The 27,068-nt window shown below is 39.6% G+C and overlaps 1 protein-coding gene across 1 annotated transcript; it reads right to left on the bottom strand.

Annotated features, from left to right (window-relative positions):
- Positions 1-10,441: 10,441 nt before the first annotated feature.
- Positions 10,442-26,984, bottom strand: LOC125365018 (transmembrane protease serine 11B-like). The gene is given in 13 exon segments (XM_048364872.1): positions 10,442-11,080; positions 12,123-12,265; positions 13,208-13,466; positions 15,905-16,086; positions 16,782-16,820; positions 17,497-17,657; positions 18,806-18,873; positions 18,962-19,077; positions 20,300-20,412; positions 23,090-23,220; positions 23,828-24,051; positions 26,270-26,344; positions 26,879-26,984. Coding segments are annotated over 13 exon segments (1,806 nt in total). The 3' UTR covers positions 10,442-10,891.
- Between the last annotated feature and the right edge of the window lie 84 nt (positions 26,985-27,068).

Here is a 27,068-nt window from a genome sequence, read left to right as displayed (position 1 = left end):
TTCTCTCCTCCTTTTGTGCGGATCAGTGTCTCTCAGGTAAAAGTGCTAACAACCACCGTGATCGTTGGAGACTTTAAGGGCTGGGTACCTAGCTGAAAGTTATTTCAAAGGAAACTTGTCCAACAAGTGTGATGACAGTTGTGGATCTGTGAGTTAAAGGAAGAAATAAAAATCCTCTTTGAGTTGGTCCTTAGGGGGAAGAAAAACAATAGCTATTACTCCTGACTGGTCATCTGAGAGTCCCTCCCAAGAAATGCCACCACAGATTGATGACTCAGCGCTCTGACTCAGGCTCTACCCACCCTTTCATAGCACAGAGTTCCTCCCCAGTGAAACCAACAAACTCATCAGAGCAGGCTCTGAGGAAGGACTGAAGTTGTCTTGTTTTGGATGCAGTAATTCTATGAAGCATGACTCACTTGAAACATGCTTCATTTTAGAATGGTCACTTGGACTCTACATATTTTTTTGTAGGAATGGATTTGTAAATGAAAGTGGATAATGAGGTAAGAAATAGTTGCACGTTTATAATTCTTAACAGGAACTTGAACTTGTTAACTGATCAAGATTTGTTTCCCTGTGTGAATATGGGCTAAGTTTGGGGGTAACTAAATTGTTAGGGAAAAAAAATAAAACCTCATGATTTAAGCAGGAGCTGGTGGCTCAAATCTGCAATCCTAGCTACTCAGAAGGCTGAGATCTTTGGATCACAGTTCAAAGCTAGCCTGAACTGGAAAGTCTATGACACTCTTATCCCCAATAAACCACCAGAAAATGGGAAATGGTGCTGTGGCTCAAAGTGGTAGAGCACTAGCTTTGAGCAAAAAAAGCCCAGGGTCAGCATCCAGGACCTGAGTTCAAGCCTCATGACCAGTGATTTCCTCCCACCCAAAAAAAGAAAAACTCATGAAGACATCTCAGTATTTCAAATATATATATGTAGATTCCTAGTACTACTTTTCATATCTTTACCCATTCACTCCATTCATTCATTTCATAAATATAGATCATGTACCTCCGCGAGCGACCCATTGCAATGAATGTAGCAAAATCCCTGCCCTTATAACCTTAAGCTCAGTGGGAAAGAGTGATAAATACAAAAAAGTGAACAAATAATTTAATATGATGCATGCTATAAAGAGAATATCATGCTGAGCAAACAAACCAGGTTCAAGAAGACAAGGGTCAATTTTTTATATATATGATTGCCAGCCCTAAAAAATAAAACATACATGTAATCATGAAGAAGAATAAATAGGTAGATGGTAGACAGTCAGACAGACAGACAGGTAGACAAGATAGATAGATAGACAGACAGATAGATAATGATTTCATTGTGGGACTGTCTGAAGATATTGCATGGGAAAAGTTATATGGTATACAATTCTAAAATACATTGCATCTATGAATAAAATAAAGCTCACTGAGAGCGGTTAAGTAAGAGAGGAGTGTCGGGTAAATGAAGAGATCCGTTTGATTAAAACTGATTAAATGCATGTACAAAATACCACTACTAAAGCCTTTTGAAAAATTAGCAACCGTTAAAACAATTCAGGATGAGAATGGAAAACGGGTCCTGCCCAGGCGGTGGTGCTGGTGGGAGGGAGGAGAGCAAATGAGGAGTGTGGAGGTGGTCACGAATCTCCCTGCTCAGGTGTGAAGATGCAACCAGGAAACCTGTTGAAATCAGCTATTGGAAGGATGCGGTGGAATGGGAGACTGACAAAAGGGATGGATCCAATCCGCTTATATACGCATGTGGGGGCATGTGAAATGACAGTCCCTAATATAACTAGCTAATGAAAAATGCTTTTTAAAGAAAGAGAGATATGAGGCCTTTGTGCATTGAATGGCCGGTAAAGTTCTTCTCCCAGTCTGTGGGCTTTCTGTTTATCTTGTGAGCTATGTCCTTTGCCGTGCAGAAGCTCTGCAGTTTGATGCAGTCCCATTTGTCCAACCTTTCTTTGATTTGTAGCCTTTCTGAGTCTTTGTTAAGGAAGTTCCGTCCTGCGCCAAGGAGCCCAAGGCCTCATATCTGAAATATATGCAGAACTAAAAAAATTACCTTCCTCCAAAACAAAACCGCAAAGAACCAATAGCCCCTCATCAAGTGGGCTAAAGACTTACAAAGAGACTTCGCTGATGAGGAAATGAGAATGGCCAAGAGACATATGAAAAAGTGCTCTACATCACTGGCCATAAATGAAATGCAAATCAAAACAACATTGAGATTCCATCTCACCCCAGTAAGAATGTCCTATATCAAGAAAACTAACAATAACAATTGTTGGAGGGGATGTGGCCAAAAGGGAACCCTACTTCATTGTTGGTGGGAATGTAAACTGGTTCAGCCACTCTGGCAAGCAGTATGGAGATTCCTCAGAAGGCTAAATATAGAACTCCCCTATGACCCAGCAGCCCCACTTTTGGGTATCTATCCAAAAGACCACAAACAAAATCACAGTAAAGCCACCAGCACAACAATGTTCATCGCAGCACAATTTGTCATAGCAAGAATCTGGAACCAACCCAGATGCCCCTCAGTAGATGAATGGATCAGGAAAATGTGGTACATATACACAATGGAATTTTATGCCTCTATCAGAAAGAATGACATTGCCCCATTTGAAAGGAAATGGAAGGACTTGGAAAAAATTATACTAAGTGAAGTGAGCCAGACCCAAAGAAACATGGACTCTATGGTCTCCGTTATTGGAAATAATTAGTACAGGTTTAAGCTAGTCACAGCAGAGCATCACAAGAGCCCAATAGCTATACCCTTATGATCACATAAGATGATGCTAAGTGAAATGAACTCCATGTTTTGGAAACGATTGTTATATCACAGTTGTAACTACTTTCAACGTCCCACGTGTATCTGTAGCTTCTATTATTGATGATATTCTGTATCTCCTTCCTGTGGTTGTATCTACACTATCTCTGTAATCTTATCTGAGTATATTGGAAACCATGTATACTGGTATTAGAACTAAGAAATTGAAAGGGAATACCAAAATCGAGAGACACAGGGTAAAAAAAGACAAACAACTACAAAAGCAATACTTGTAAAACTGTTTGGTCTAAGTGAATAGAACACCTCATGGGGGGAAAGGGAAAGGGGGAGGGGGGAGAGGGGAATGAGGGAGAAGGTAACAAACTGTACAAAAAATGTATCCAATGCCTAACGTATGAAACTGTAACCTCTCTGTACATCAGTTTGATAATAAAATTTTGGAAAAAAAAAAAGAAAGAAAAAGAGAAGATAATAAATGAAGAGAAGAGGAAGCGGCTGAGGAAGGGGAGAGAGGAGAAGGAAAGGGGGGAAAGAAAGTAGAGAGCGAGATGGAGAGAGGAGGAGGGGGCGAGTAAGAGGAGTGAAAGAAAAGGAAAACAGAGAAAGAGAGATGGAGAGAGGAGTATGGGGAGAGGAGGAGGTAGGGAGGTAAGGGGAGAGGGAGAAGGTGCCCGGAGGGTCAGAAAGAGCTCAGTGCCAGTCACTCACACTGGGAACCTTAGCTTCTCTGAAGGCTGAGATCGGAGGATGGAGGTTCAAAGCCAGTCCAGACAGGAAAGTTATGAAATTCTTATCTCCATTGAAACACCAAGAGAGCCAGAAGTGGAGTGTGGCTCAAGTGATAGACCATTATCCTTGAGCAAAAAGAAGCTCAGGGATTTCACCCAGCCCCTAAGTTCAAGTGCCCCCCCCTCGGTCTCTTGTCTCTCTCTCTCCTCTCTCTCTCTCTCTCTCTCTCACACACACACACACACACACACACACACACACACACACAGTGTGAAGTACAATGAGTGGTTATCTGGTTATCCATAGAACTTCTCTGAGGAAGTGGCTTTGAGTGAGAGCTACGAGATAAAAATGGGTGTGATTTGTCCTTCTGAAACTCATTCACTGTCTACCCCTATTCACTAAATGTTCTGAAGTGCTCATCTTCTTTCTGGATAAGATACAAGATTTCCTTGGTTGCTGTTCCGTGGCCTCAGGTGTGGTCACTCCGGTTCCACAGTAGAGTTCCGCAGCGTAGAGCCATAGCTACTGGTTTCAATCTGTGGGACATAAATCTTTCTGCGCTTCAGCGTTCTCCCAGGTGGAAGGGGAGGCAAGCAGGACCGTTCTGGGCAGGCTCCTGTGTCGACGGACACACCTCAATCAAGTTCTTGGCATCACACCCAGGACACTGAGCTTTCACAAGGCCTTGATTTAAAGCACAATTGTACTTCAGCCGTTTCTCACAGTTTTCTCTCTTGAACGGCAAGTGCTTCCCTTGTGTTGATATGTTACCCATGCTACTCAAGGCCCCTAGGTGCCGCTTCTACCATCCAACATTATTTGCGTCTCATAGTCCGGGCTAGCTGCACCTTTTTTTCACCCTACCTTCCATGTAAAGCTTTATCTTCTTGGATCTTTTATTTCAGCTGCTCTCTAACTATATATTGCCATCAATACCAAATTCAGATTTAATCATCTACTGTTATATTGGTCTCCTTTTAAATTATTCCAAGTGCATGTTGCTTCAACTGGAAGGCAAGAATTTGTTTGCAAGTGTTTACTATTCTATCATTTGCTATGAATGTGGAGAAATCCATTTATGCACATTGACGGAATTGAGGTAGCAACCTTGGAGGAAAGTAACATACATTTTTCAATTGTCTCCTATCAACAAGTCATTTTCATGTCTAGATATCTATCCTAGCACAGGAACTCGCAGAGGAATATATGATGAAATTTACAGCAAAAAACAATTAAATTAGTATTTAATATAGGAGTGGTTAAAGAAATGATGGCATATCATATGAAATGCGAAAAGAATGAAGGTATAGTAGATCTTGTGAATTACCCCATTCTTCTTGCCTTCCAAGATCCCTTTTAATGTTAGAGGATTTGAGAAGCTAAGATGTACAGTTAGCGACCTGGATGCAAATGAGATTCTTCTGATAGATGAAATTAACCAAATCAAGGGCCTTCCGAGTCAGAAATAAAGCTATTTGGGGATTTTTTTTCCAGTGAAAGACCATTGCCACAGTGTTTCCTGCGATGCAGTTCACTGCTATCCAGTGATGAGAAACAAATCTAGTATAGGCAAAAGCTAGGACAATTGTGTGAATGGGAAGGTGTAGGGCCAATAGCCGTGGTGCTGGATCAGATCTGCTCATCTGCGCAATATTTTAAGAAAAATCGGTGCTGATAGCAGGTGGCTCACACCTGTAATCCTAGCGACTCTAGAGGCTGAGATCGCAGGATGTGGGTTCAAAGTCAACCATGGCAGGAAAGTCTGTGAGGCTCTTATCTCCAAGAAACTACTCGGAAAAAAGCCAAAAGTGGCACTGAGGACCAGGTGGCAGAACACTAGCCTTGAGCGCAAGGAGGCTCAGGGACAGCACCCAGGTCCTGAGTTCAAGCCGTAGACCCGCGGACAAAAAAGATTTAAAGAAAATTGAGTAAGAAATGAGATGCAGAATAATAATGTCAACATTATACCATTAAAGATTTTTAAGGATCTGGTGATACAAAATAATATTTACCAAATTGAGTTCCAGGAAATGAAAACAAGAGGTGTTTTCTTCTTTGTTGTTGTTGTTGTTTTTGTCTTCTTTTCTTTGTTCTCTTCGTTCACTTAGATGTCTTTGGGAATGCAAGGGGAGACACAGACAGGGAGGGGGAGGGACAAAGGGTGAAGAAATGCAGCAATGGTGTTCACCAGACACTACGTCAAAAATGAACTACACAACTTGCGGGTAGAGATGGGATGGAAAAACTGAGAGAGAGCTGGAAAGGAATATAATCTTTACTTATGAAACTGTATCTTCTCTGTATATCACCTTTCTTAATAACAATAGATTTAAAAATAATGTTAATGAAATAATTTTACACCTTTTACTTGAGTGCCAATATACACATTTAAACTGACCTATTCATTTATGAACACATAAATGTATAGAAAAGATCAGAAAACGTCCATAAAAGAAGCATTCCTTTAGAGGAGGAAATAGACTGGAAATGATGACAGGAACTTCCTGGCTATGGGTTTCTTTTCTTCACAAGGATAATGTGTGCTTCACAAGGTATAGGGTAGATTAAATGTACTTATTTACATGGATTCAGTTTTTTTTTTTAAAGATTAGAATTAGCAGTAAAATATGGGATTCTTGGAGCCTTGTTCATTGTGTAGAACTTCCTGAGAGAAGATGGTGGCTTGGTGATAATTGGCACAAAATTAATGAGAATACATTGCATAAAACGTCCCACCAAGGTGTGAAGTGACTTTTAAAAACACAGAAGGAGTTTCGCAGAAAATAAAAAGTTCAGCAAAGTTTGCCCCAGACAATAAGTTTACCATTTGAAAAGGCCCAGAATAATAACGCTTGGGAAACTAAGTAGTAAGAGTGGTTGGACCACAGGTAACATGGAAGAGCACAACAGGGGATAAAACAGACAGAGGCAGCCGGGAGAGCTGGTTGGTTGTATTCAGTTTTACTCACTGAGTGACAAGGATTAACCCAGTTGAGCCAGCTGCAAATCCAGGAACAGAGATAATAAAAAGCCCTCCCGAAACCCATGGTTCTTGGGAGAGACTGGGCTACATAAGCAGTCATTCTTCCCGTAGGGAGCTTCCTGGTGGAAACATCATCACCTGAGCAGTTAAATAACGAGGAGGCGCGTGAGTCACGTTTTCATTGTGGATTTGCAAGTCCTAATAAAGACTTCAGACTTTCTTCTCTGAGGGTATTCAGAGGGGGATGGGCTGGTGGTAGAATGTTTCTAAACAGGAGAGAGAGCCTACAGGAGACACTGACTCAAAGCAAAGAAGAGTGTGGGCAGGGCTGGTAAGGGGAGGGATGGGTAGAATGCTGAGTGGATACATTGCATTCATAAACCGCTTGTTACAAGGCAAGACCTTTGCACAACTATTTAAAGTTAGTATTTTAAAAGCCTAAACCATTGTTTAGTGGAATTCATATACAGTGTTTATCTCTAGGCTTTGTAAATATAAAGTCTTATTTATGTCAACTATGAATAGCTACTGTGACAAAATTTTTAATATGTCTAATTTAAGGCAAAGTTTACATTTAATTTGTTACAAAAAAATGTTGTCCCCACTACTAGGAATGCAGAAGTGACACAAAGGAGAAGAAAGGAAAGTCTAAGTGGTTATTTTTTTTTCTAGGAATCTGTTTATTTCTGAAATGCCAGGGCAAGAAAGTATTCTTTAATTATCTCAACAAAGGTTTACTTGAGAGTTGCTTTTTGTTGAGCATTATTTTACAAGGCAAGCACTCTTGCCACTAGGCTATATTCCCAGCCCTTTGAGCATTATCTTACATACAGAAATATACTTGTGAGACAAATAGATAAACTCATGACACTCAGGAGCATGTATACCAATGACAGTGCAGTAACTGAGTGAACACAAAATTAGATCTTTTAACTTGTGAGTGTGTGTGTGTGTGTGTGTGTGTGTGTGTGTGTGTGTGTGTGTACTGGGTCTTGAATTCAGGGCTACATGTTTTTGCTTGGTATTTTCCACTCAACCCTGGCACTTTTAACACTTAAGCCATACCTCCATTTCTAGCTTTTTGGAGTTTAATTGGAAATAAGAATCTCACAGACTTACCTGTCCGGGCTGACTTTACACCTTGGTCCTCAAATCTTAGCCTACTGAATAGCTAGGGTTACAGGTGTAAACCACCAGCGCTGGACTTGACATCTTGAATTTTTGATACATTTTATAAATGGAAAAACGTTATAACGTTATTCTATAACGTTATTCTATAGAATAACTGGACAAAGAATAATTGGTGGCAGTAAAAGGATAGATGGTCATGAGATCAAATTTTTAAAGAATAACCTGTATTCTACTGTTTTTAATTGGCATATAATATTTGGGATACCCACATATATTATTATATGTATAATATATATACATATGTATACATACATGGCATACCATGCTAATTAGATGCATGCATATAATATGCAATGACCAAATCAGGGTAACTAGCCCGTCTATGTCCTCAAACATTTAACATTTCTATGTGTTAGGAATCTTCGATTATTTTGAAACATATCATAAATTATTGTTGATCATCATTACCGTTACCATATGTGTTATAGAACACTTGGATGAATCACTGCTATCTATGTTTTGGGACCTATTATCTCTCTATTTCTCATTCTGCATATCTTTCTTACCATTATTCTATTATCTCCTTTATTGAGATCAACGTTTTATTGTTGTATCAAATAGTTGTACAAAAGGATTTCAATGTATCTATTTATGTGTACCAGAGTCATCTTTTCCTTCATTGTCACCTTCGATATGTAATTTTATGGCAGCAATATGGACAATAGTATAGAATTATTATTGCATGATCATAATTATACAGAACAACAACATGGTTCTTTCTGCAATGTTGTAATCACTATAAACTGAAATATCTTTAACACAAAAGAAAATGTTTCAAAAGTAGATTCTGAAATTTCTTCATGCCTTGGTGTTAGAAAAAGAAATCCAGTAAAAACAAAATGCTCAAAAGTGGTGGTGTGGGTTAAAAGGGAGAAGGTGGACAAATGAAGAGGAGAAGAGGGGGAAAATGCTGTCAAGAATCCAATGTATATCCTACAAAACTAAGAGGAGTGAGGGACGAGGTGTCTAGGGGAGAGATGGGTGACAGTGTTGAAAGCGGTGGTGTATTGTATTCATAAACCTGGTGTATTGTATTCATAAACCTCTTGGGTAAATGCCAACTCCTTTGCACAAGTGCTTAATGATAATTTTTCACTCTTTTTTTTTATTCACTGTAGTCACTCATAGTCGCTAGTACTTAGGGCATTTAAGGCATCATACAATGGTCAAAAGATAGTTGGTAATGTCATGAAATAGAAATTGTAATCCGCATACATGCATCATCTTGTAAAACATTTTCTTAAAAGAGTAAGTGAGATTTAGTTATGTCTGTTGGTATATTGGTGTTTAGCAATCAGATCTTGGAAGGTCTTTATCACAGGCAGAGAATTCTGCCTTAAATAAAGTCCATTTTTATAATATAAAATGTAGAGATTGGAGATGTGGCTCAGGGGGTAAAGAGCCAAACTGAGCAAAAGCATTATATACTGAGTTCAAGTCCTGATCTTTGAAAACAAAAGAAACAACCAAAAACCAAAAAAACAAAACAAAACAAAAAAAACCCAAGCAAACAAAAATAGAAAGAAGCAAAGAAAATACAATATAGATGGCAATAGCTAACATCAAGCCTATATTTGTGTGTAGTTTGTACGTTAATTTTGTTAACTGAATACTTCACAACACACCAGGGAGAGGATATTATTCTTATCCCTATGTGACATCAAGGAACTCAAGCTTATTGATGTCAAGTAATTGCAAAAATTCCCACATCTAGTAGATGTAGGGAAAGTCAAGGCTGTTCGAGCACATGGGCCACTTAACCTATATGCCCATAGAAAAGAAAATAGATCACTTGGTTTGCATAGAAAACACCAATCGAAATTCTCATGTCGTATTTTCTGTTTTTTTTTAAATGTTGGTAAAATAAGGAGCATGATCATCAGGAGAGTGTAGGAGGGAGAAAAGAAATTGCTGCAGTCAAGGAGAGAAGCAGTGAATGAGTTACTTAGCAGGAGAAGACTTGATGAATAGTACAGAAGAATACTCAAGGATATTTTGTTTTTTCACTGCCTGTTTGACCTTTCTATCCACTAAAAGTAGAATCCTTAAGGAAAGATGCTGTCTCTATTCACTATGGTCTTGGATATATAGATGCTCAGTAAATATTTGTGAGCCCCTTGAGTAAAGGATGGGAAAAACTCCACCTTGTCACTTTTGGGGTATGTATTCCCTTCAGAGTCATACTTTATACCATAGAAAGCAGAAAAATAACAACACCACAGGCAGCTCAAATAAATATTTTTAATTCGTTTTACCTGCCTTTAGGTTTTTCCTGCTACATTTTTTTTTAATTTCAAAGAACTACAAAAGGCAAATTATTTGCAGGGATTACAAAATCAACCCATCATACAATCGTACTTTCACCTTAAGGAGAACTACTGAAACAGGTGCCTTATAGTTCCCTACCTGGAGAAATGTTTTTGTTGCGAAAAGAAACAAACAAAGGACAAGAAGAAGGATATAACAATTTACATAAGAAACTGTAATTGAAAACTAATTCTTGGGTGAGCAAATGTAGCCATTGAATTCAATATACATTATATATAAAAATGAACTATACAACCAGGAGGTAGTTACAGCTTGACTTGTAGAACTGTAACTTTTTGTACAGCTACTGACACATTTTGGATCTAAATTAACAGGTTGAATTCACAGGCATATCAAAAATGAATAATAGTACCTAGAAAATGATTTATTTTTTCCAGCTCTTAGTCTCTTAATCTATGGACCGAATTCATCTAGATCACCTGTCTCCCAACATCTGATTTTATGAGGCACACAGACTATTTCATATACAGATAAAAATAAATGCAAATTCTTTGTCTCCCACATTCCAGCTTAACAAAGTGAAATTATAATGTATTTAATAGAATACAGTTGATAGATCCTGCATACGTGTTCTCATACTTTCAAAATGTTTACTTCCTGTTAATTATGAAAAAGCCAATTGAATTAGTTTGGAACATAATTATAAGATTTAATGAAAACTAGGCAATTACGAAAAATACTTTTGGGCCTTATTTCTTTTCTTTCTATCATCTAAATTAGCTAAATAGACAAACAAGTAAATAGTGCTCTTGATATAAAGAAATATAGGCATTTGTATTTTGTTGCATAAGGAAATGATCCATTTGCCATCAATGAACAGAAGAAGGTCTTGAAGCAATGGGGAAGACCTTGACGTTGTCTTCCTAGTCCCTTTCATAATTACTTTTCTTTCCGAGTCCCGTCTTGGACATGATCCAGTCACGATAAGAAGACACTCGTGTGTAGACGCCTGGTTTATTCTTTTTAGCACATCCATCACCCCAGCTTACGATTCCAACAAGGTGCCAGATTCTCCTGGAGTCAATATAAGCTAATGGTCCACCAGAATCATTCTAGAAGAAGAGAACAAATATCGTGGATCTGTTTGAGAAGTTTTCCTTTGGCCTCTCTTTTGGAATTATCACTGTCCCCTGGGCACTGAAACCAGACGGTTTTCTTTGAGAGGATTCTGGAGCCCTGGGCGTTAGCAAAAGCTCAGGGTCGTGCAGACCATCACAGGCTACCTGCAGCCGCCACATGGTGCGTGGGGTAGACCAGAATTTGACTGAAGAGCTCAGTCTTATGCTGGGTGTTGGTGGCTCAGCCTGTCATTCTAGCTACTCAGAGGCTGAGATCTGAGGAGCACAGTTCAAAGCCAGCCTGGGCAGGGAAGTCCATGAGACTCTTAGCTCCAATTATCCAAGAGGAAACTGCAAGTGGGGCTGTGGCTCAGGTGCTAGAGCGCCAGCCTTGAGAGAAAAAGTGCAGGGGCAGCGCCCAGGCTGGGAGTTCAAGCCTCTAGACGGAATAAACAATAAACAGGGTTGTCTTAAAACAGGGAGAAGGCCACTGAGTGGTGGGGACTTGGCAGGGTGCCTGTCCCTGTGAAATCCTCAGAGCAGGGGGACTTGAACACAGGGTCCACGTCCTTCTGCCTCTCAGGAGGACTGGGCCCCCTGATGCGTCCACCTGCAGGTTTCCTGAAAACTAGGACTCCTGAGCTTATTGTATAAAGGTCTAAGTGCTCGTCTTCATTGATGATCCTCTTTCATGCTTTCCTTTTGGTGGTGAACTGAGAACCCCGCTCTTGCTAGACAGACATTCCACCTTTCCTGGGATCCCCAAGCGCTCTTCCTTGTGTAGCCTTTGACACTGAATACTGTGTGCTGGTGAGCCTTTGAGCTTATTCCATGAAAAAAGGATTTATGTTTTCCCCCAGCATTAACTGTACATGGGACACATACATGGAACTGATACATTTTGAAGTGGATTTCTCCCTCCAGATTAAAAAAAGTGAATTGGAAACCATTAGTACATAAAATATTTTATGTTAACCAAAGCTCCCAGCTAATTAACCCTTGGGGAGAAAAACGTTTGAGCAACAGCGAGCTGTACCTGACAGGCATCGACTCCTCCTGATAAATAGCCAGCGCATAGCATCGTGTCCAACACCAAGCCAGATAACACGTGGGGGGCATTGCAGACGTCATTGTCAATAATCTTCAACGGAGCTTCTTGGAGTATCAGAGGCCGAGGACCTGCAGGAGAGACAGGGTCCGCATTACAAGGACATGAGCCTTTTGGTTGCAATAAAGAACACAGGGCAGGAGCCGGAGCTGTGGCTAACGTGGTAGAGTGCTAGCCTTGAGCACAAAAGCTAAGAGATGGCACCCAGGGCCTGGGTTCAAGCTCCAGGATTGGCATAAAAAAAAGACCATTTGGCATCACTCAGATTCTTTTAACTATCAAGTCCCAGAAGAGACCAAGGAATTGCTCATGTCTTTCAGATTTATATTATTATTGCCTGCCTCTTACTTAAAGACTTTTGCTTAATTCCATTTCTAGAGATATTTCAGAAATTGAAGGTAAGACTTTGTGTCCTTGCCCCTGCCTTATCTTTTTTTTTTTTTTTTTTTTTTACTATATTTACTGATTAATGGGTTGCATGAGGGAATGGCTAATGTTTGGATTGTTGAAGCTTCTTATGATTTTCATTTGTTTGTTTTTATCCGTTGGGGAGCTTGAACTCAGGACCTGGGCTCTTTCCCTGGACTTCTTTTTTGTTTTGTTTTGCCAGTCCAGGAGCTTGAACTCAGGGCCTGAGCACTGTCCCTGGCTTCTTTGTGCTCAAGGCTAGCACTCTGCCACTTGAGCCACAGCGCCACTTCTGGCTTTTTCTATATATGTGGTGCTGAGGAATCGAACCCAGGGCTTCATGTATAGGAGGTGAGTACTTTACCATTAGGCTATCTTCCCAGACCCCTGAGCCTCTTTTTCATCAAGGCTAGTGCTCTCCTGTACCACAGCACCCCTCCTGGCTTTTGCTGAGTAGTTTATTGGAGATAAGGGTCTCACGGACTTTCCCTCCCAGGCTGGCGTTGAAGTGCGGTCCTCAGATCCCAGCCTCCTGAGTAGTGAGGATGGCAGGTGGGAAGCACCAGTGCCCCACTAAGCTTCTATGTTCTGCTGGGGAAATTTACCATTCATAGAAAGGGCGCCCCATCCTGTAACCACAACGCTGTCCTGCTCTGAGAGCTTCATGTTGGCTTCAGGCAGACAAATCTTACGAATGTACTTCGTAAAAGACACTTCCTTAGCCAGTTCCACAAGTGCAATATCATTGTGAACCCCAGCGGACTTAAACTGTTCATGCGAAATGATCCTCCGCACTCTGTAGGTCGCATACGGTTTATTTACTACAAGTCCAAAGTTAACAGTCCAGTCGCTTAATTCGTTTTCCTAGAAGACACAATTTAATTTAGATATAGTCAGTTTTCTCAACAGTCAAGATCTCTTACCTACCTTGAAGGCATGACGTTCTCAAATGACACTCCAGAGCACTTAACTTCTCATTTTCAAAAAAATGTCTCGGCTTGAACTCAGGACGTGAGCACTGTCCCTGGCTACTTTTTGTTCAAGGCTGGCATTCTACCACTTGTGCCACTGCGCTACTTCTGACTTAAAAAAGTAATTATTTACTGTCAAAGAGAAGTACAGAGGGGCTACAGTTTTATACCTAAGGTAGTGAGTATACTTCTTGTATAATTTGTTACCTCCTCCCTCATTCCCTGCCCTTCCCCCTTTCCCTCTCCCCCCATGAGATGTTCAGTTGGTTTACACCAAATTGTTTGGTAAGTATTGCTTTTGGAGTCATTTGACTTTTTATCCTTTATTCTGTATATGTGGGGCTGAGGAATCAAACCCAGGACTTCACGTTTGTGAGGCAAGCACTCTACCACTAGGCCATATTCTCAGCCCTGTACCTTTTGTCTTGTTTGTAAGTTTATTTGTTTTTCAGGGGGTCATGGGGGCACAAACAGAGTGGGACAAAGGGGGAACAAATGCAGCAGAAATACTAGGCACTATGTTGGAAATGAACTCTACAACTTGGGGCTGGGAAGGGGGGAGAAAAACTGAGAGAGAGCCAGGGAAGGGGTGACACTGTTCCAAAGAAAAGTATTCATTAGCTGACTTAAGCAACCATAACCTCTCTGTACATCACCTTTGCAACAACAATGAAAATATATATTAAAAGAGGAAAATAATGTCTCAGACCTAAAGATGATATAAGTTTGCAGTTTGTAAAAAGAATGATTGCCGGGTGCCGGAGGCTCACGCCGGTAACGCTAGCTACTCTGGAGGCTGAGATCTGAGGATCGCAGTTCAAAGTCAGCCAGGTCAGGAAAGCCCATGAGACTCTTATCTCCAATGAACCACGCGAAAAGTGGAAATGGCGCTGTGGCTCGAGTGGTAGAGCACGAGCCTTGAGCTGAAGAGCTCAGGAACAGCCTCACTTGACAGACAAAATAACTAACTAAGATAGAACGCTTAATTTCTCAGCTTGCAGGAGATGCTCCCAATGAGGGTTGTTGGTGTTTCCCGTGCAAATTTGGCCCCACCCAGGCGTGTGGACCTACACTATTGCACGTCCTTCTCACCCAATGCATCTTCAACTGTAATTCAGATTTCCTGATTAGTGCCTCCCCTTCTTCAAAGAAACTCACTTAAGGGTAAACACTCTTTATTTGAACCTCTCCCTCGAAGTTGCAGGTGCCACTGTTTAAGGCTTCAAAACCTGCATGCTCTGTCTCCCATTCTCACCCCTCCTGAATCCAGGCCTGCGGCCACAGTGGTATTGAACTCACTTCCTTCCCATCTGTCCAGGTTCCAGTGAGGAGACTGGTGTTTCCTGAACCTACTGAGATGTTAGAGGAGCTACACTTCGAAGAAGTTCTGTGAGTGTCCAATGCAAAACCCATCACTTTATTAACTTTCTGAATCATTCTTCAGAGATGTCCAAACCAACATAACTAAAATTTCAAAGTGCATTTTTCTAATCATGCCTTTTGCAAAATCATTTCCCCCATTTACTACCTGAAGCACGCAACTCATGCTGTTCCCTTTGCACACATTTGAAGAAGATGGTTTTCTAAACCAGAAATACACGTAATCCATTCTCATCCAGACATCAAGCATGCCATCAAATATAACATCAAGTGTTGTATTCAGATCAAATCTTTTTTTATTTCAGATCAAATCTTCTATCTTTAGAGCACAGACAGATCATCTATCTTCTCCTTTCCATAGCTCTTGCTGTCAGCCACAGGTGTGATTATACCACATACTTGCTGCTACTTTTAGTCTATAGTATTTTTGCTTTAATATATACTTTCCCTTCAATGAGATTGAAAACTCTGAAAGGGCAAGACAAATGAGTGCCTGATAACTTACATCAGATGTATCTGTGTTTGGATTAAACTTCTACCTCTAAGCATTGTATGATTTTTGCTACGTTAACTACATCACCTTTTCTGAGCCTTTATTACCTCGCCTGTAAATTGGTCAAGTCATACAGTAAGATAGCAATCACTGTGACTACTGTTGCCATTCTTGTTTGCAGAATTACAGTGACTATGAAATAAAGTAAGTGAAACACTTACAACCAGGACAAAGTAGCTATTTGGGCAAATGTGACACATTTCGGCTCGGTTCCTCCTTCCCCTGTTCAACTTCAAATGCTTTGTATTGTCACTTAGTTATCCAGCAAACAGTCGGTTCTGTATGTGAGTATAAACTTGGTATCATCCTGGCGATCCCTTACACAATTAGGTTAGGCCCCGCACCCTTCTCAGAACGAACCTGTGCCACAAACCCCACGGGACACGAACCTTTGGGACTTACTTAGCAAAGCAGTGAGCCGCAGAGAGTAGCCACCGGCTGCCGATGAGCGAGGCTGCGCAGAAGTGCCGGGCCCGCCACGCCAGGCTGGCCACCCACGGCCACGCCCCTTCCTGGGCATCCCTCCCATTCACAACCCGGTTGCCAGTTGCAGCACTGTCGACCACTGGTCTTCCACAACCTGGAGGAAGAATTGCTTCCCACGGTAAAAAGTCGTCCTTGATGATGCTAAACAAGAAGAGTTCCCTTCAAACACGCATGGAAACCCTTCTTCCCACTGGTCCTGCGCCTTTCTGCCCTGTGCGATTACCAGGATTGCCTCTTGCACCTTGGTCTGAGCCACTCTGACTGGCTACCTTCTCCAGTCTTGATCACAGGTGACCACGGCCTTTTATTATACCCGCGGGTTGAATTGCAAAGTCCTCTGAAGAACTTTGTCAACAAGGGCATGTGCTTGGTGTGCCACAGAATGCCCTAGTGAGAATTTATTTTCCAAGGCAGAACTCTATTTATATTGTAATACATGTTTGATTTATTTGATCTCAGTTACATTTTTTTCCTTTTGTCCACAGTTATCCCCCTTTTCCCTTCGGTCTTTTAAATTTTGTTCTTCACATATGGTAGCCTCTACTCATCATTCCATTCTTTGGAATTTGTTCTCATTTCACCCTTGTCTACCAGTCCTTATGAGTATTAAAGTCAACAGTCCAATGGTTTCCAAAAAGATTTCCAGATTTCTATCTGGCATAGCCAGTAATTTTGAAACAGTACTATAAACTCTTACATGATATACATTAAGATCTTTTTAAGAAAACACTTGCAGAAACTCTTGTGAACATAATAAAATGTACATTACATTTAAATTTCTTAACTTACAATTGTTGACAAGCATGTCAGTCTTAAACTTGCTGATTTCTGAAAAATGAGAAGAAACCCACAAAATTGGTAAAAAAAAAAAATATCATCAAGAAGTTGATTCAAGCTCAAAAAGATGAAAATGTTAACTATTATGGCATAAGTAAGCCCAACATTGAACTATTAGATTTGTACATGTGTTAGTTATCAACTTCTCTGACTTCCACTTGTCAAAACATCTCTTTGCCACATGATATAAGAAAAGAGAGAAGGAAATAAGAAACAAAGCCCTCATGTTTGTTGTGATTTGTTTTGGTATGTGATTGTTTGTAATAGAATAGACCCACTGCGTTATTTTCAGATGTGCACACAGTGCTCTTTGGACATACTCATTCACCTCCACCCCATTGTCATTCCTCCCTTCCTTCTTCTGACTCTCTGCGAACAACGTGTGGAGGATTTCACTATGTCTTTGTTCATGTTGCCACTAGTATTGGCATTGTCATCATTATACTTGCAATAAAGCATTCAGGAAGTTAAAATGCCGGTGTATATAAAAAGCAGATGCATTTGTTTCCCTCTGATAATTCTCTTTACTCTGAAGTACCGAATATTATCTAAATGTTAAGAAAAAAAACTTTACAAATTCCAGAAACTTGAGTTCATTTTCTTCCAGTATTTTTCTTAAGTAGTCCAGAGATCTAGGCAACTATAAAAATGAAGTAAGTAAAAATACCCATAATTTGAATGGAAGTGGGAACTGCTTTCCACGTTTCCTGGTTGGCTCTCAACATCTGATGTAAGATAGCTCTGATTTTAGTCCGCATGCTATGCCTCTTTCCTGGAGGAAACTTGAACGTCAGATGTAACTGCACCTTCGACCCATTTGAATGAGGCCTAGAAACAACAGAAATATTCCAATAGGCCACGTCCTGATTTTTGATAGTTTGAGAGGATTTTGAATAACCAACATATGCATTACCACATATATTTCTTTATACTGATTAAAAATAATATGCAGATAGTAGCCCAATATAAAGTACATAGGGTTCCTAAACGTTTTCTGGTACTGTTGGTGAAAGAACTTATAAACTCACAAACTAGAACTTAGAATATTTCAGATGCATTGGAGAAATTGAATCTTAGCAGGGAATGATTCTCAGGAGAATTTATTACAATACAACAGACACCAGAGTTCGCATGCAGAATTTTTTTTTCTACAATTAACTTTGAAAAGGAGGAAAACTGGGATGTTAAGAAAGGTCAGGGAAGAATTTTAAAACATGCTTGCAGCGTCTACTCGGGAGCTAGCATAGGCTTCCACCTATAGTTTCTTGGGCAGCATTTGTCTGCTCCAAGATACATAAATACTAAGAAGGCTCAGAGTAAAAACACAAAAATCATAAGAATAACCTTGGTTATGTATATGCCAAGTGCCTTTTTATTAACCAGAAAAGGATCAAATTCATTTTTTTGTGCTGATCCTGGAGCTTGAATCCAGGGCCTGGATGCTGTCCTTGAGAATTTTTCGCTCAAGACTAGTACTCTACCACTTGAGCCACATCTCTACGTGTGGCTTTTTTTGTGGCTAATTGTTGATAGGAGTCTGACAGACTTTCTTGCCCATGCTGACTTTGAACTGCAAACCTCAGACCTCAGTCTCCTGAGTAGCTAGGATAATAGGCATGAACCACTCTTGGCCACTAATTACAATTTTTAAATATGCAATTCTATGTCCAAATAATTTGATTGATTGAAAGATAACTGAAGGTGTTTGTTAGGTAAGTTGGTTAGCTGTTCACTTGGGCTTTTTGTTTTGTTCTGAGAGTACACACTGACAATTACCAAATTACAGATGCTATCAACATTTATCATGCTTTCCTGTACTCCATACACCTGCCTCCACTATGACCAAACACACTTCAAGAGCATTTTTAGGCCAGGTACCCAATTCTGGTTATCTGGCTTATGGTGGTTTTTGCCTAAAGTCAGGGTTGGATTACCTACTTTCCTCTCCATACAATCTTGGATAAAATTGTACTCACAAAAATTTGATGATCTGGGAGTTGACATACTCTTTATATATTCTAGAATTCTGAAACACAGATAGCATCTGTACAAAAAAGGAGAAAAAAGAGCCACTTGTATGTATATTAAAATCAGATTTACAGTGAAGTTAGTAAAGGCAATCTCTGCTTTACCTTAGCCTCAATATCTCTGCTCAGTTCTGTGTTAGCTTGGGAAGGAGTAGTTTCACAACTGCTACTATACATGACTCCGGAAATGTGAAAATCACCTTGGTAATAGTACATTCTTTCTGTGAAATAAAGACATACTCAGAGTTTCAAAACAGGAAGTGGTCTCGGGTCCCTTCATAACTCTGTCTAGAAAGTAACAATTAACTCAGATGTTAAGCAGAGAGAGAGAGAGAGAGAGAGAGGATGAAACTGTAGGAAAGGAAATGTACTTATTACTTGACCTATGTAATTGTAAACCCTCTGTAGATCAATTTTATAATAATAATATAATGTAAATTTTAAAAGAGAAATACAATGTGAAAGAAATAAAAATAACCCGAGAAGCTAGGTGCAGTGGCTCAAGCCTATAATTCTGACAACTCAGGAGGCTGAGATCTGAGGATTGTGGTTCATAGCCAGCCTGGTCAAGAAAGTCCATGAGATTCTTATGTCCAATTAACTGTCAAAGTGCCAGAAGTGGAGGAAGTTAAGCTATGGATCAAGTGGTAGAGTGCTTGCCTTGAGCAAGAAAAGCTCCAGATCAGTCCCCAGGCCTTGAGTTCAAGCCCCAAGACCAACACACACAATCATCATCCAATGAGATAAAAAGAAGGGGAATGAACAGGGACTCAACAACCACACAGCATTCCCTCTTAGCTCAAAGGAGCTATTATTGAAAGGCTCACATGGAGTAATCAATGTCAGAGGAATGTCAAACACATCACCTTATTGCAGAAAGTTAAGAGCTAATGTTTCTGAAAGGTAAAAGTAAACCAGAAAACCAAACTTGGTAAGTGTACTGTTATTATCAGCGATTTTTTAAAAAAGGACTAAATTTGCATAAACATTAAGCCATTTTGATCATATTTGACCACCTACAACTGGAAGGTCATTTGTGGGTTTATCTATTGCTACTTATCCGTCATATCTTAATAACCAATAGCAGACTTGAGCTAAGAAGGAAAGGGATCTCTACAGTTTGAAGTATATTTACTAAACAATATAAAAACCCAGGTATAAGCCTACAGCACAACTCTTGTAAATTAACATTGCCACCAAAGTATTGAGCATTTCAGTATTGCTCATTTTTCCATAGTTGATGGCATTATTTATAAGGTGGCATCTGAACAAAATTTGAAACTTCATTATCAAATAATAAAAGTAAGATGTGGAAATAAAATAGCAAATAAGAAGCAAATGAGCCAACTTCCTAGAAGAAATTTAATATTCATCCCTCTTTATGTTCTCAACTAAAGGGACATTCAATAATATAGATTAAAATAGAAAGTAATAAATACTAACCAACTGCCAGAAAATGTACAAGGAGACCAATAGTTACTCCCAGGATTACCATTATTCCAGGAATAATAATCACCCAGAGGGGCCAAGATGTCCTCTGGAAGGATATATTGGGTCTATGAAAATAGAAAAACAAAAAAGTTCAAATCTGACAGTAGACATTCCAAATCCACCTAGCTCTTACTCAACTCACGTACCTTGATTTGTACGTCAGGCACTGTGTTACTTTACATTATAGAAGCCTCTAATCAAAGGTAAGAGAGCCTAATGATCATTCACTATAAAAATCATATCTGGGGCTGGGAATGTGGCTCAGTGGTACAGTGCTTACCTAGCATGCATGAAGCCCTGAGTTCGATTCCTCAGCACCACATAAATAGAAAATGCCAGAAGTGGCACTGTGGCTCAAGTGGTAGAGTGCTAGCCTTGAGCAAAAGAAGTTCAGGGCCAGGGCCAGGGCCATGAATTCAAGCCCCAGGACTGGCCAAAAATAATAACAATAATCATATCTGAGCACTGTGTCAGCTGCCAGGGTTACATGAAGTGGGCAAGAATGAACATGGTCTCTGCTGTCATGTTGCATATTTTGTAAAAGTCTAAAGCTGGTAGCAAAATATTCAGTGTGGTCCTTTTATATTGTTGGAAATTATAGCCGTGTCATGTGGATGGCTATACAATGATTTACAGACTCAACTAAATATATTAATATGACTTCATTGATAGATTTAATAAGTGTGGAAGGGAACACTCTGTCAACTTCAGCAATTTCTGTTATAGATGATGTTCTTTTCTATTAGTGTGTGTGTGTGTGTGTGTGTGTGTGTGTGTGTGTGTGTGTGGTACCAGTCCTGGGGCTTGAACTCAGGGCCTGGGCACTGTCCCTGAGCTTCTTGGCTCAAGGCTAGCACTCTACCACTTGAACTAGAGCTCCTACTCTGGCTTTTCTATAGACATATGAGCCTCCCCCTTTTTCTGTGTATGCGGTGCTGAGGAGTGGAACCCAGGACTTCATGCATGCTAGGCAAGCACTCTACCACTAAGCCACATTCCCAGCCCAATTCTCTTTATTTTTTACTCAACTATATTTTATAGCTTTTGCATGTTGGACTATAATAGAAATTGTAGGATATTTTATTGTTTCATCATCGACACTGAGCAACTAAATGAAACAGAATCATACAGATAGAATGGTTTAAGGTTATGAATAGATTTTTGTGGCTACATTCAACAGAGTCTATATAAGGTTTGGACTCCAATTATTTTTCATAGCTTGAAAACCACAATATCATGTAATTTACCCATTTGGAAAAGGTGATATAACCCATATTTTTTTATATTTCAAAACAAGTGCCGCTGTTTCCTCAATTTATGTTCTGTATAACCCTGAATAAATGTTTTTAAAACAGAAGTCTACAATCCAGGATATGTGCTTTCTTGTTAATAATTTCATGTTTCTGCTTTCTTCCTTTCTAGAACATGTAGGTAAGGTATTTTCTTTTTGCTTTTTGTTCTGCCCTGTTTTTAACATTACCTAAAACCACAGCAGTATAACTCCACCTAGTTTTATTTCCTCTTCATTATGTCTTCTTTGCTTAATCCTGCCTCTTCCTTATACCTGTCACTTTTAATGATGTGTTCTTTACTCTTTCCCAGAAACATTATTTGTCAAAGCTCTCCCAAGAAACTCCCTCTCAGGCATGGTCTACATAGGCTTTCGTAGTGAAGTTCTGTTTAACAATATTCTCCAAGCGAAAGGCAATTCAGGCAGGATGTGCCTTTGACAATATGTACTACTAGTATTTGTTAACATGTTTTCTCTAATGGCTACAGAACGTGTAGTGTGAGAGGTCTCAAGTTTGTTTCGGATTAGTCACTTCACCTAGTCTGTTAGCTTTGTCTTTCTGAGTTCTATCTGCATATTAGTCTGAAAAACTCAAATGTTAGGTTAGGTAGTCTAAATAACGACTCTAGATAAGATGATTTCTACGTACAGAATCACTACTTCTTACTTCATAAGAAAATATTGTCCTAAAGCCACATTTGGATGCTGTAAGACACTGAATTTTTATTGTTGTCTATTGCTTTGGTAGAATTTTTCCTCTTCATGGGGCGGTTCTCTTCCTGGCAGAACAACAAAGATCACAGTGGGTTGGGAGGGGTGGGTAAGAAGGTTGAAAGGAGCGATGTTGATCAATTTGAATTGTATTCATCAATTGCTTTGTTAATTGGCAACTCCTTTATACCACTGCTTAAAGATAATTAAAAATATAATTTTAAAATAAATAGAAGATCACAGTCATTTATGATTAATTCAACCTTTCCTAGAGTAGAGGAAATACATTGATACTGGAAATAATAGGTGAAGTTTTGATATTCTAAACATAAAAAGATCTATTCAAGAAATAATTTACTTTTTCACTTACAAAATTCATTTGCAATCAAATTTTTAAGGAAGAAACTTGCATTTCAAGATGAACCACTCATTTGACAAAAAAATTGTTAAAAATAATTTAAAATTCAAGCTAATCCATATGTTTTATAAAACTATAATTGATTCACTTTGGGTCTAAACCTACTCCAAATAAGACCTCATTGTTCTTTTGGTACAATTCACCTTATCAACATGTGATAATAATTCAGATAATAAAACATACAGTAAATACATTATTCACAATATTCAAACATCAACCTCACAATTCTACCCTCAGTGTACATGACAGTGTCACCGTCCACTTTGGATTTCTTCGTAACCATGCTCTGGTGGTGTCTTTGCTTTGAAGCCATACTTTTTACTTATTGAAAATTTGATTGATAAGCCATTTGAACACGGTGCGCCTAACTTCTGCTCCATCAGTCAAGAGTGTTAAAGCATGTGTCCCAATTCCCCAGGGATTATTCACACTAAGCAGCTCTGCTTTCTGTCCCTGGAGGGTTTTCAGTCACTAGAGTGGAAGCTGGGCAGAAAGCGCAGAAGCCTCTTCACTGGCTTTTCCCTCCACTTTCTCCTGGGATTCTGGGCAGCAAAAATATCCTATGAGAAGGAAGCCATGTGGAAATCTGTGGAGTTTGAGGAGCACCTACATTTTGGCAGCTGCTAACTCAAGATATATTGTAAGACACATTTTTCTATTTTAAAATATATATATATTACTTATTTCTGAGAAAAAACAATACCGTACACAATTCTATCTTTCTATTAATTCTATTACATTATAAAAATCCTTTATTGGCGAGCCATGAAAAAAATGCTATGCATTATTTCCATAAAGTTTCAAGCCAATTGTAAGATTATATTATTTTTCTATAAGCAAAATCATGTTAAATTCTGCTTTCCTAATTTTTTATTTTTTTAAAAAATTTTCAGAAACTTTAACAGCCTTTAGACATCAAATGGTAGTATAGTTTGATTGACAGGGCCTAGAAACAAATACCAAATTATAAAAGGCAATAATTTAAAAAGCTAGAAGATATTTCTTGTCACCTAGGTTAGATTTTTTTCAGACTTCATCTCCCAAATAAAATCCCATTTACCTGTACATATTTCTGACTGTTGAGGTGGTATCCAGGGTAGTGCTCAGGATGATGAGGATGATTATATTGGTGACAGATAGAGGAACCTTCTGGTATAGTGTTTGATTTATGTGTTGATTCCAGTATTGGTTGGCTGGATTTTTTTCCTGGGCTGGGTGAAATGTAAAGAACAGGTACAATGAAACTTGTCTGACTTGTGTTCATGACAGTCACATTTCCCGGGCCTGTAAGATGAGAGTCACACAGGGAAGAAAAGTTTCTCTTGACTTACTATTTATAAAAAAATAACAACAATAATACTAGCCCAGCATGGATTTGTCATCTACGAGGTACACCCAAGAAATAGCTTTGTGATAAATAAGGATAATCCTAACTCTGTGTTTAACCAATTCCATTAGGCTAGCTTGTTCTTCCTCAATAAAAACCAGGCATCACCAGGCAGAAACTTGGGGCAAATGATTTTTGGTATTATATCAATTTTAATATAACTCTGCCGTCGTTCTACTACAAATGGAATTCTATTTGATTGTGGTTTCTCTTAGCTTTGTCTGACTATAATCATCTTTTTTACATATTTGAGGAAAATTTGAATTTTCATTTGTGACATTTGCTTATGAGGTTACACTGTTTTGCTATAAGGGTATTAATCTTTTTGCCCTTATTTACAGATTCAGGATATTATCAGCTATGTTCATCGATGGAATAATCTCAGGGAACATAATGTAATTCTCAGGATATAGCTTGACATTCTATTCTTTAATGGGATAATTTCATCCACAGGAATGTTTTTATTCTTTTGTTCATACTAGTGTAATTAATCCCATCTTTCTTTTGTTGCGTTTTGTGCAATGAAGCATAAAATATTAAGAGTTATTCCTCATATTAACTTCTTTAAAGTACTTTGTGGCATTTTTTATCTGAAATATATTAGTTCCTTTTTATTCAGATCTTTAAAAAGCTTCAAGAATGATTGTGCTGACAGGAAATAATTTTATTCTTTAAATCCTTACTATTCATTTCTTAGGAATAGCTGGCTCTCCCACGCAGAGTCCTAGAGCTCATCCGTTATCCACTGACGTGTGAGGCCCCCTCTGTGGGATCCAACCCAGCCTCCATTCCTTCGCGCGGCCTTCTGCCATGTTGGCCTCCTTAGCTTTCACTTGACAGCGCTATGTCGTTTTCATAACTCCTGTGGATGAGAAGCTGCCAACTGTTTTCTGGAAGGAGATGAATAGCAAATGGTTGAGGCTTTGCAGACTGCATTGTCTCCATAGCATTTGTCCAGTTCTACTAGTGTTTGCCCAGGAGCATCTACTATAAACAGCACTGTAAAAACGCTAAGTAGGAGGATGAGGCAGGAAGATTGTGAGTTTGAGTCCCTCAGGGCAACGTGTGCTCAACTGTACCTCAAAAACATAATTGAAACAAAAAATGCATCAGTTACAGAGTGCTCCCTAACCAGCAGGAGTCTCTGGGTTCAGTTCTCAACACAACAAAAAAGGAAAAAGAAACAACCAGGATGGCTTTTCATGTCGTTATTGTTATCGCAAGGGTGATGTACAAGGGGCTACAGTTACACAAGTCGGGTAATGAGTACATTTCCTTTTGGACAATGTCACCCCTTCCCTTGCTCTCTCCCAGTTCCCCACCCCCCATCCCCAATCACAAGTTGTAGAGTTCATTTTCAACATCGTGTCTAGTGAGTGCCACGCTGCATTTGTTCACCCTTTGTCCCTCCATTCTTGTGTCCCTCCCTTGGCCCTCCCAAAGACAGATACATGGACAAACAAAAGGAAAAGGAGACAAAAACAGCAGCAATGGGGGAAAAACCCAAACCCTTCTTGTCTGCATTTCCTGGAGTTCACGTCTATAAATACTATCAAGTCATGATGAGGTAGGATCTTTCCTTTCTATCCTTTGTTTTCTCTGATTTCTATCTGATTTCTGGCTATGATTTCTATCGTGTGCTATCATGTGTAACTGTACTGAACCTCAGCTGGCATCGCCTGAGCGATAGATATATTCTATTTATTCCAGAAAATAGCTTGGGAAACTTCAACCTTTTTTTTTTTTATCATGATGGTTTTGAGCATGGTGTATCTGTACAACCTTGTCTTCTATTAAGTCAATTCATTTTGTAATTTTACTCGAAATGCAATAGGGCACATATGTTTTACCTTTTGTTTTGGTTTAGGGTTTTTCTTACCAGTCACAAATTATCTATTTTTTGATTCTGTTGTCTAAGTGATTGTTGTGTGTAAAAACTTGTATTATTGATTGGTGTCAGTAGGAAACATGCCCCCAAAGCTTGGCTTTCTGTTTGATCTTTCTCTGATGCCACTGTCACGAGGGCTGGTCAGTTCCCTCTGGTGGAGACCCACCAGGGCAGGGCTTTCCTTTCATGGATCAACTTTCCTTTAGATTCTGCTGGTGTGGACTCACCTTCCACACGCTTCCCATAGTTGGATTTTCCAAATTTTATATTATTCACTCTTGGATGCTTTCCTATTACGTAGTCTTCCAATAGTGAAAATAGAATTCTTTACTGGAAGCATTTTTTTTTTGCCAGTCCTGGGCCTTGAACTCAGGGCCTGAGCACTGTCCCTGGCTTCTTTTTGCTCAAGGCTAGCACTCTGCCACTTGAGCCACAGCGCCACTTCTGGCTATTTTCTATATATGTGGTGCTGAGGAATCGAACCTAGGGCTTCATGTATAGAAGGCAAGTACTCTTGCCACTAGGCCATATTCCCAGCCCTACTGGAAGCATTTTTTTTTTTTTTTTTTTTGGCCAGTCCTGGGCCTTGGACTCAGGGCCTGAGCACTGTCCCTGGCTTCTTCCTGCTCAAGGCTAGCACTCTGCCACTTGAGCCACAGCGCCGCTTCTGGCCGTTTTCTGTATATGTGGTGCTGGGGAATCGAACCTAGGGCCTCGTGTATCCGAGGCAGGCACTCTTGCCACTAGGCTATATCCCCAGCCCCTACTGGAAGCATTTTTAAGGAACAGTATTTTTTTACCCAGGGGTCAGGGCTCATGCCTATAATCCTAGTTACTCAGGAAGCAGAGGTCAACACCATAGCCCAAGACGAGATCAGAATTCTTGAGTCCCTTCCCCAACACTTCACCAAATCGCTGGCTCTGGTGGTGGTCACCTGTCATCTCAGCTGTGGTAGGAAGCATAACTAGCACTTCAGTCCTAAACAGCCTAGACAAAAAGGAAGATCCTATCTCAAAACCAACCTG

This window comes from Perognathus longimembris, chromosome 16 (genome assembly GCF_023159225.1).
Source record: "Perognathus longimembris pacificus isolate PPM17 chromosome 16, ASM2315922v1, whole genome shotgun sequence".
Taxonomy (NCBI): Eukaryota; Metazoa; Chordata; class Mammalia; order Rodentia; family Heteromyidae; genus Perognathus; species Perognathus longimembris.
This window is presented reverse-complemented; position numbering and strand designations above follow the sequence as displayed.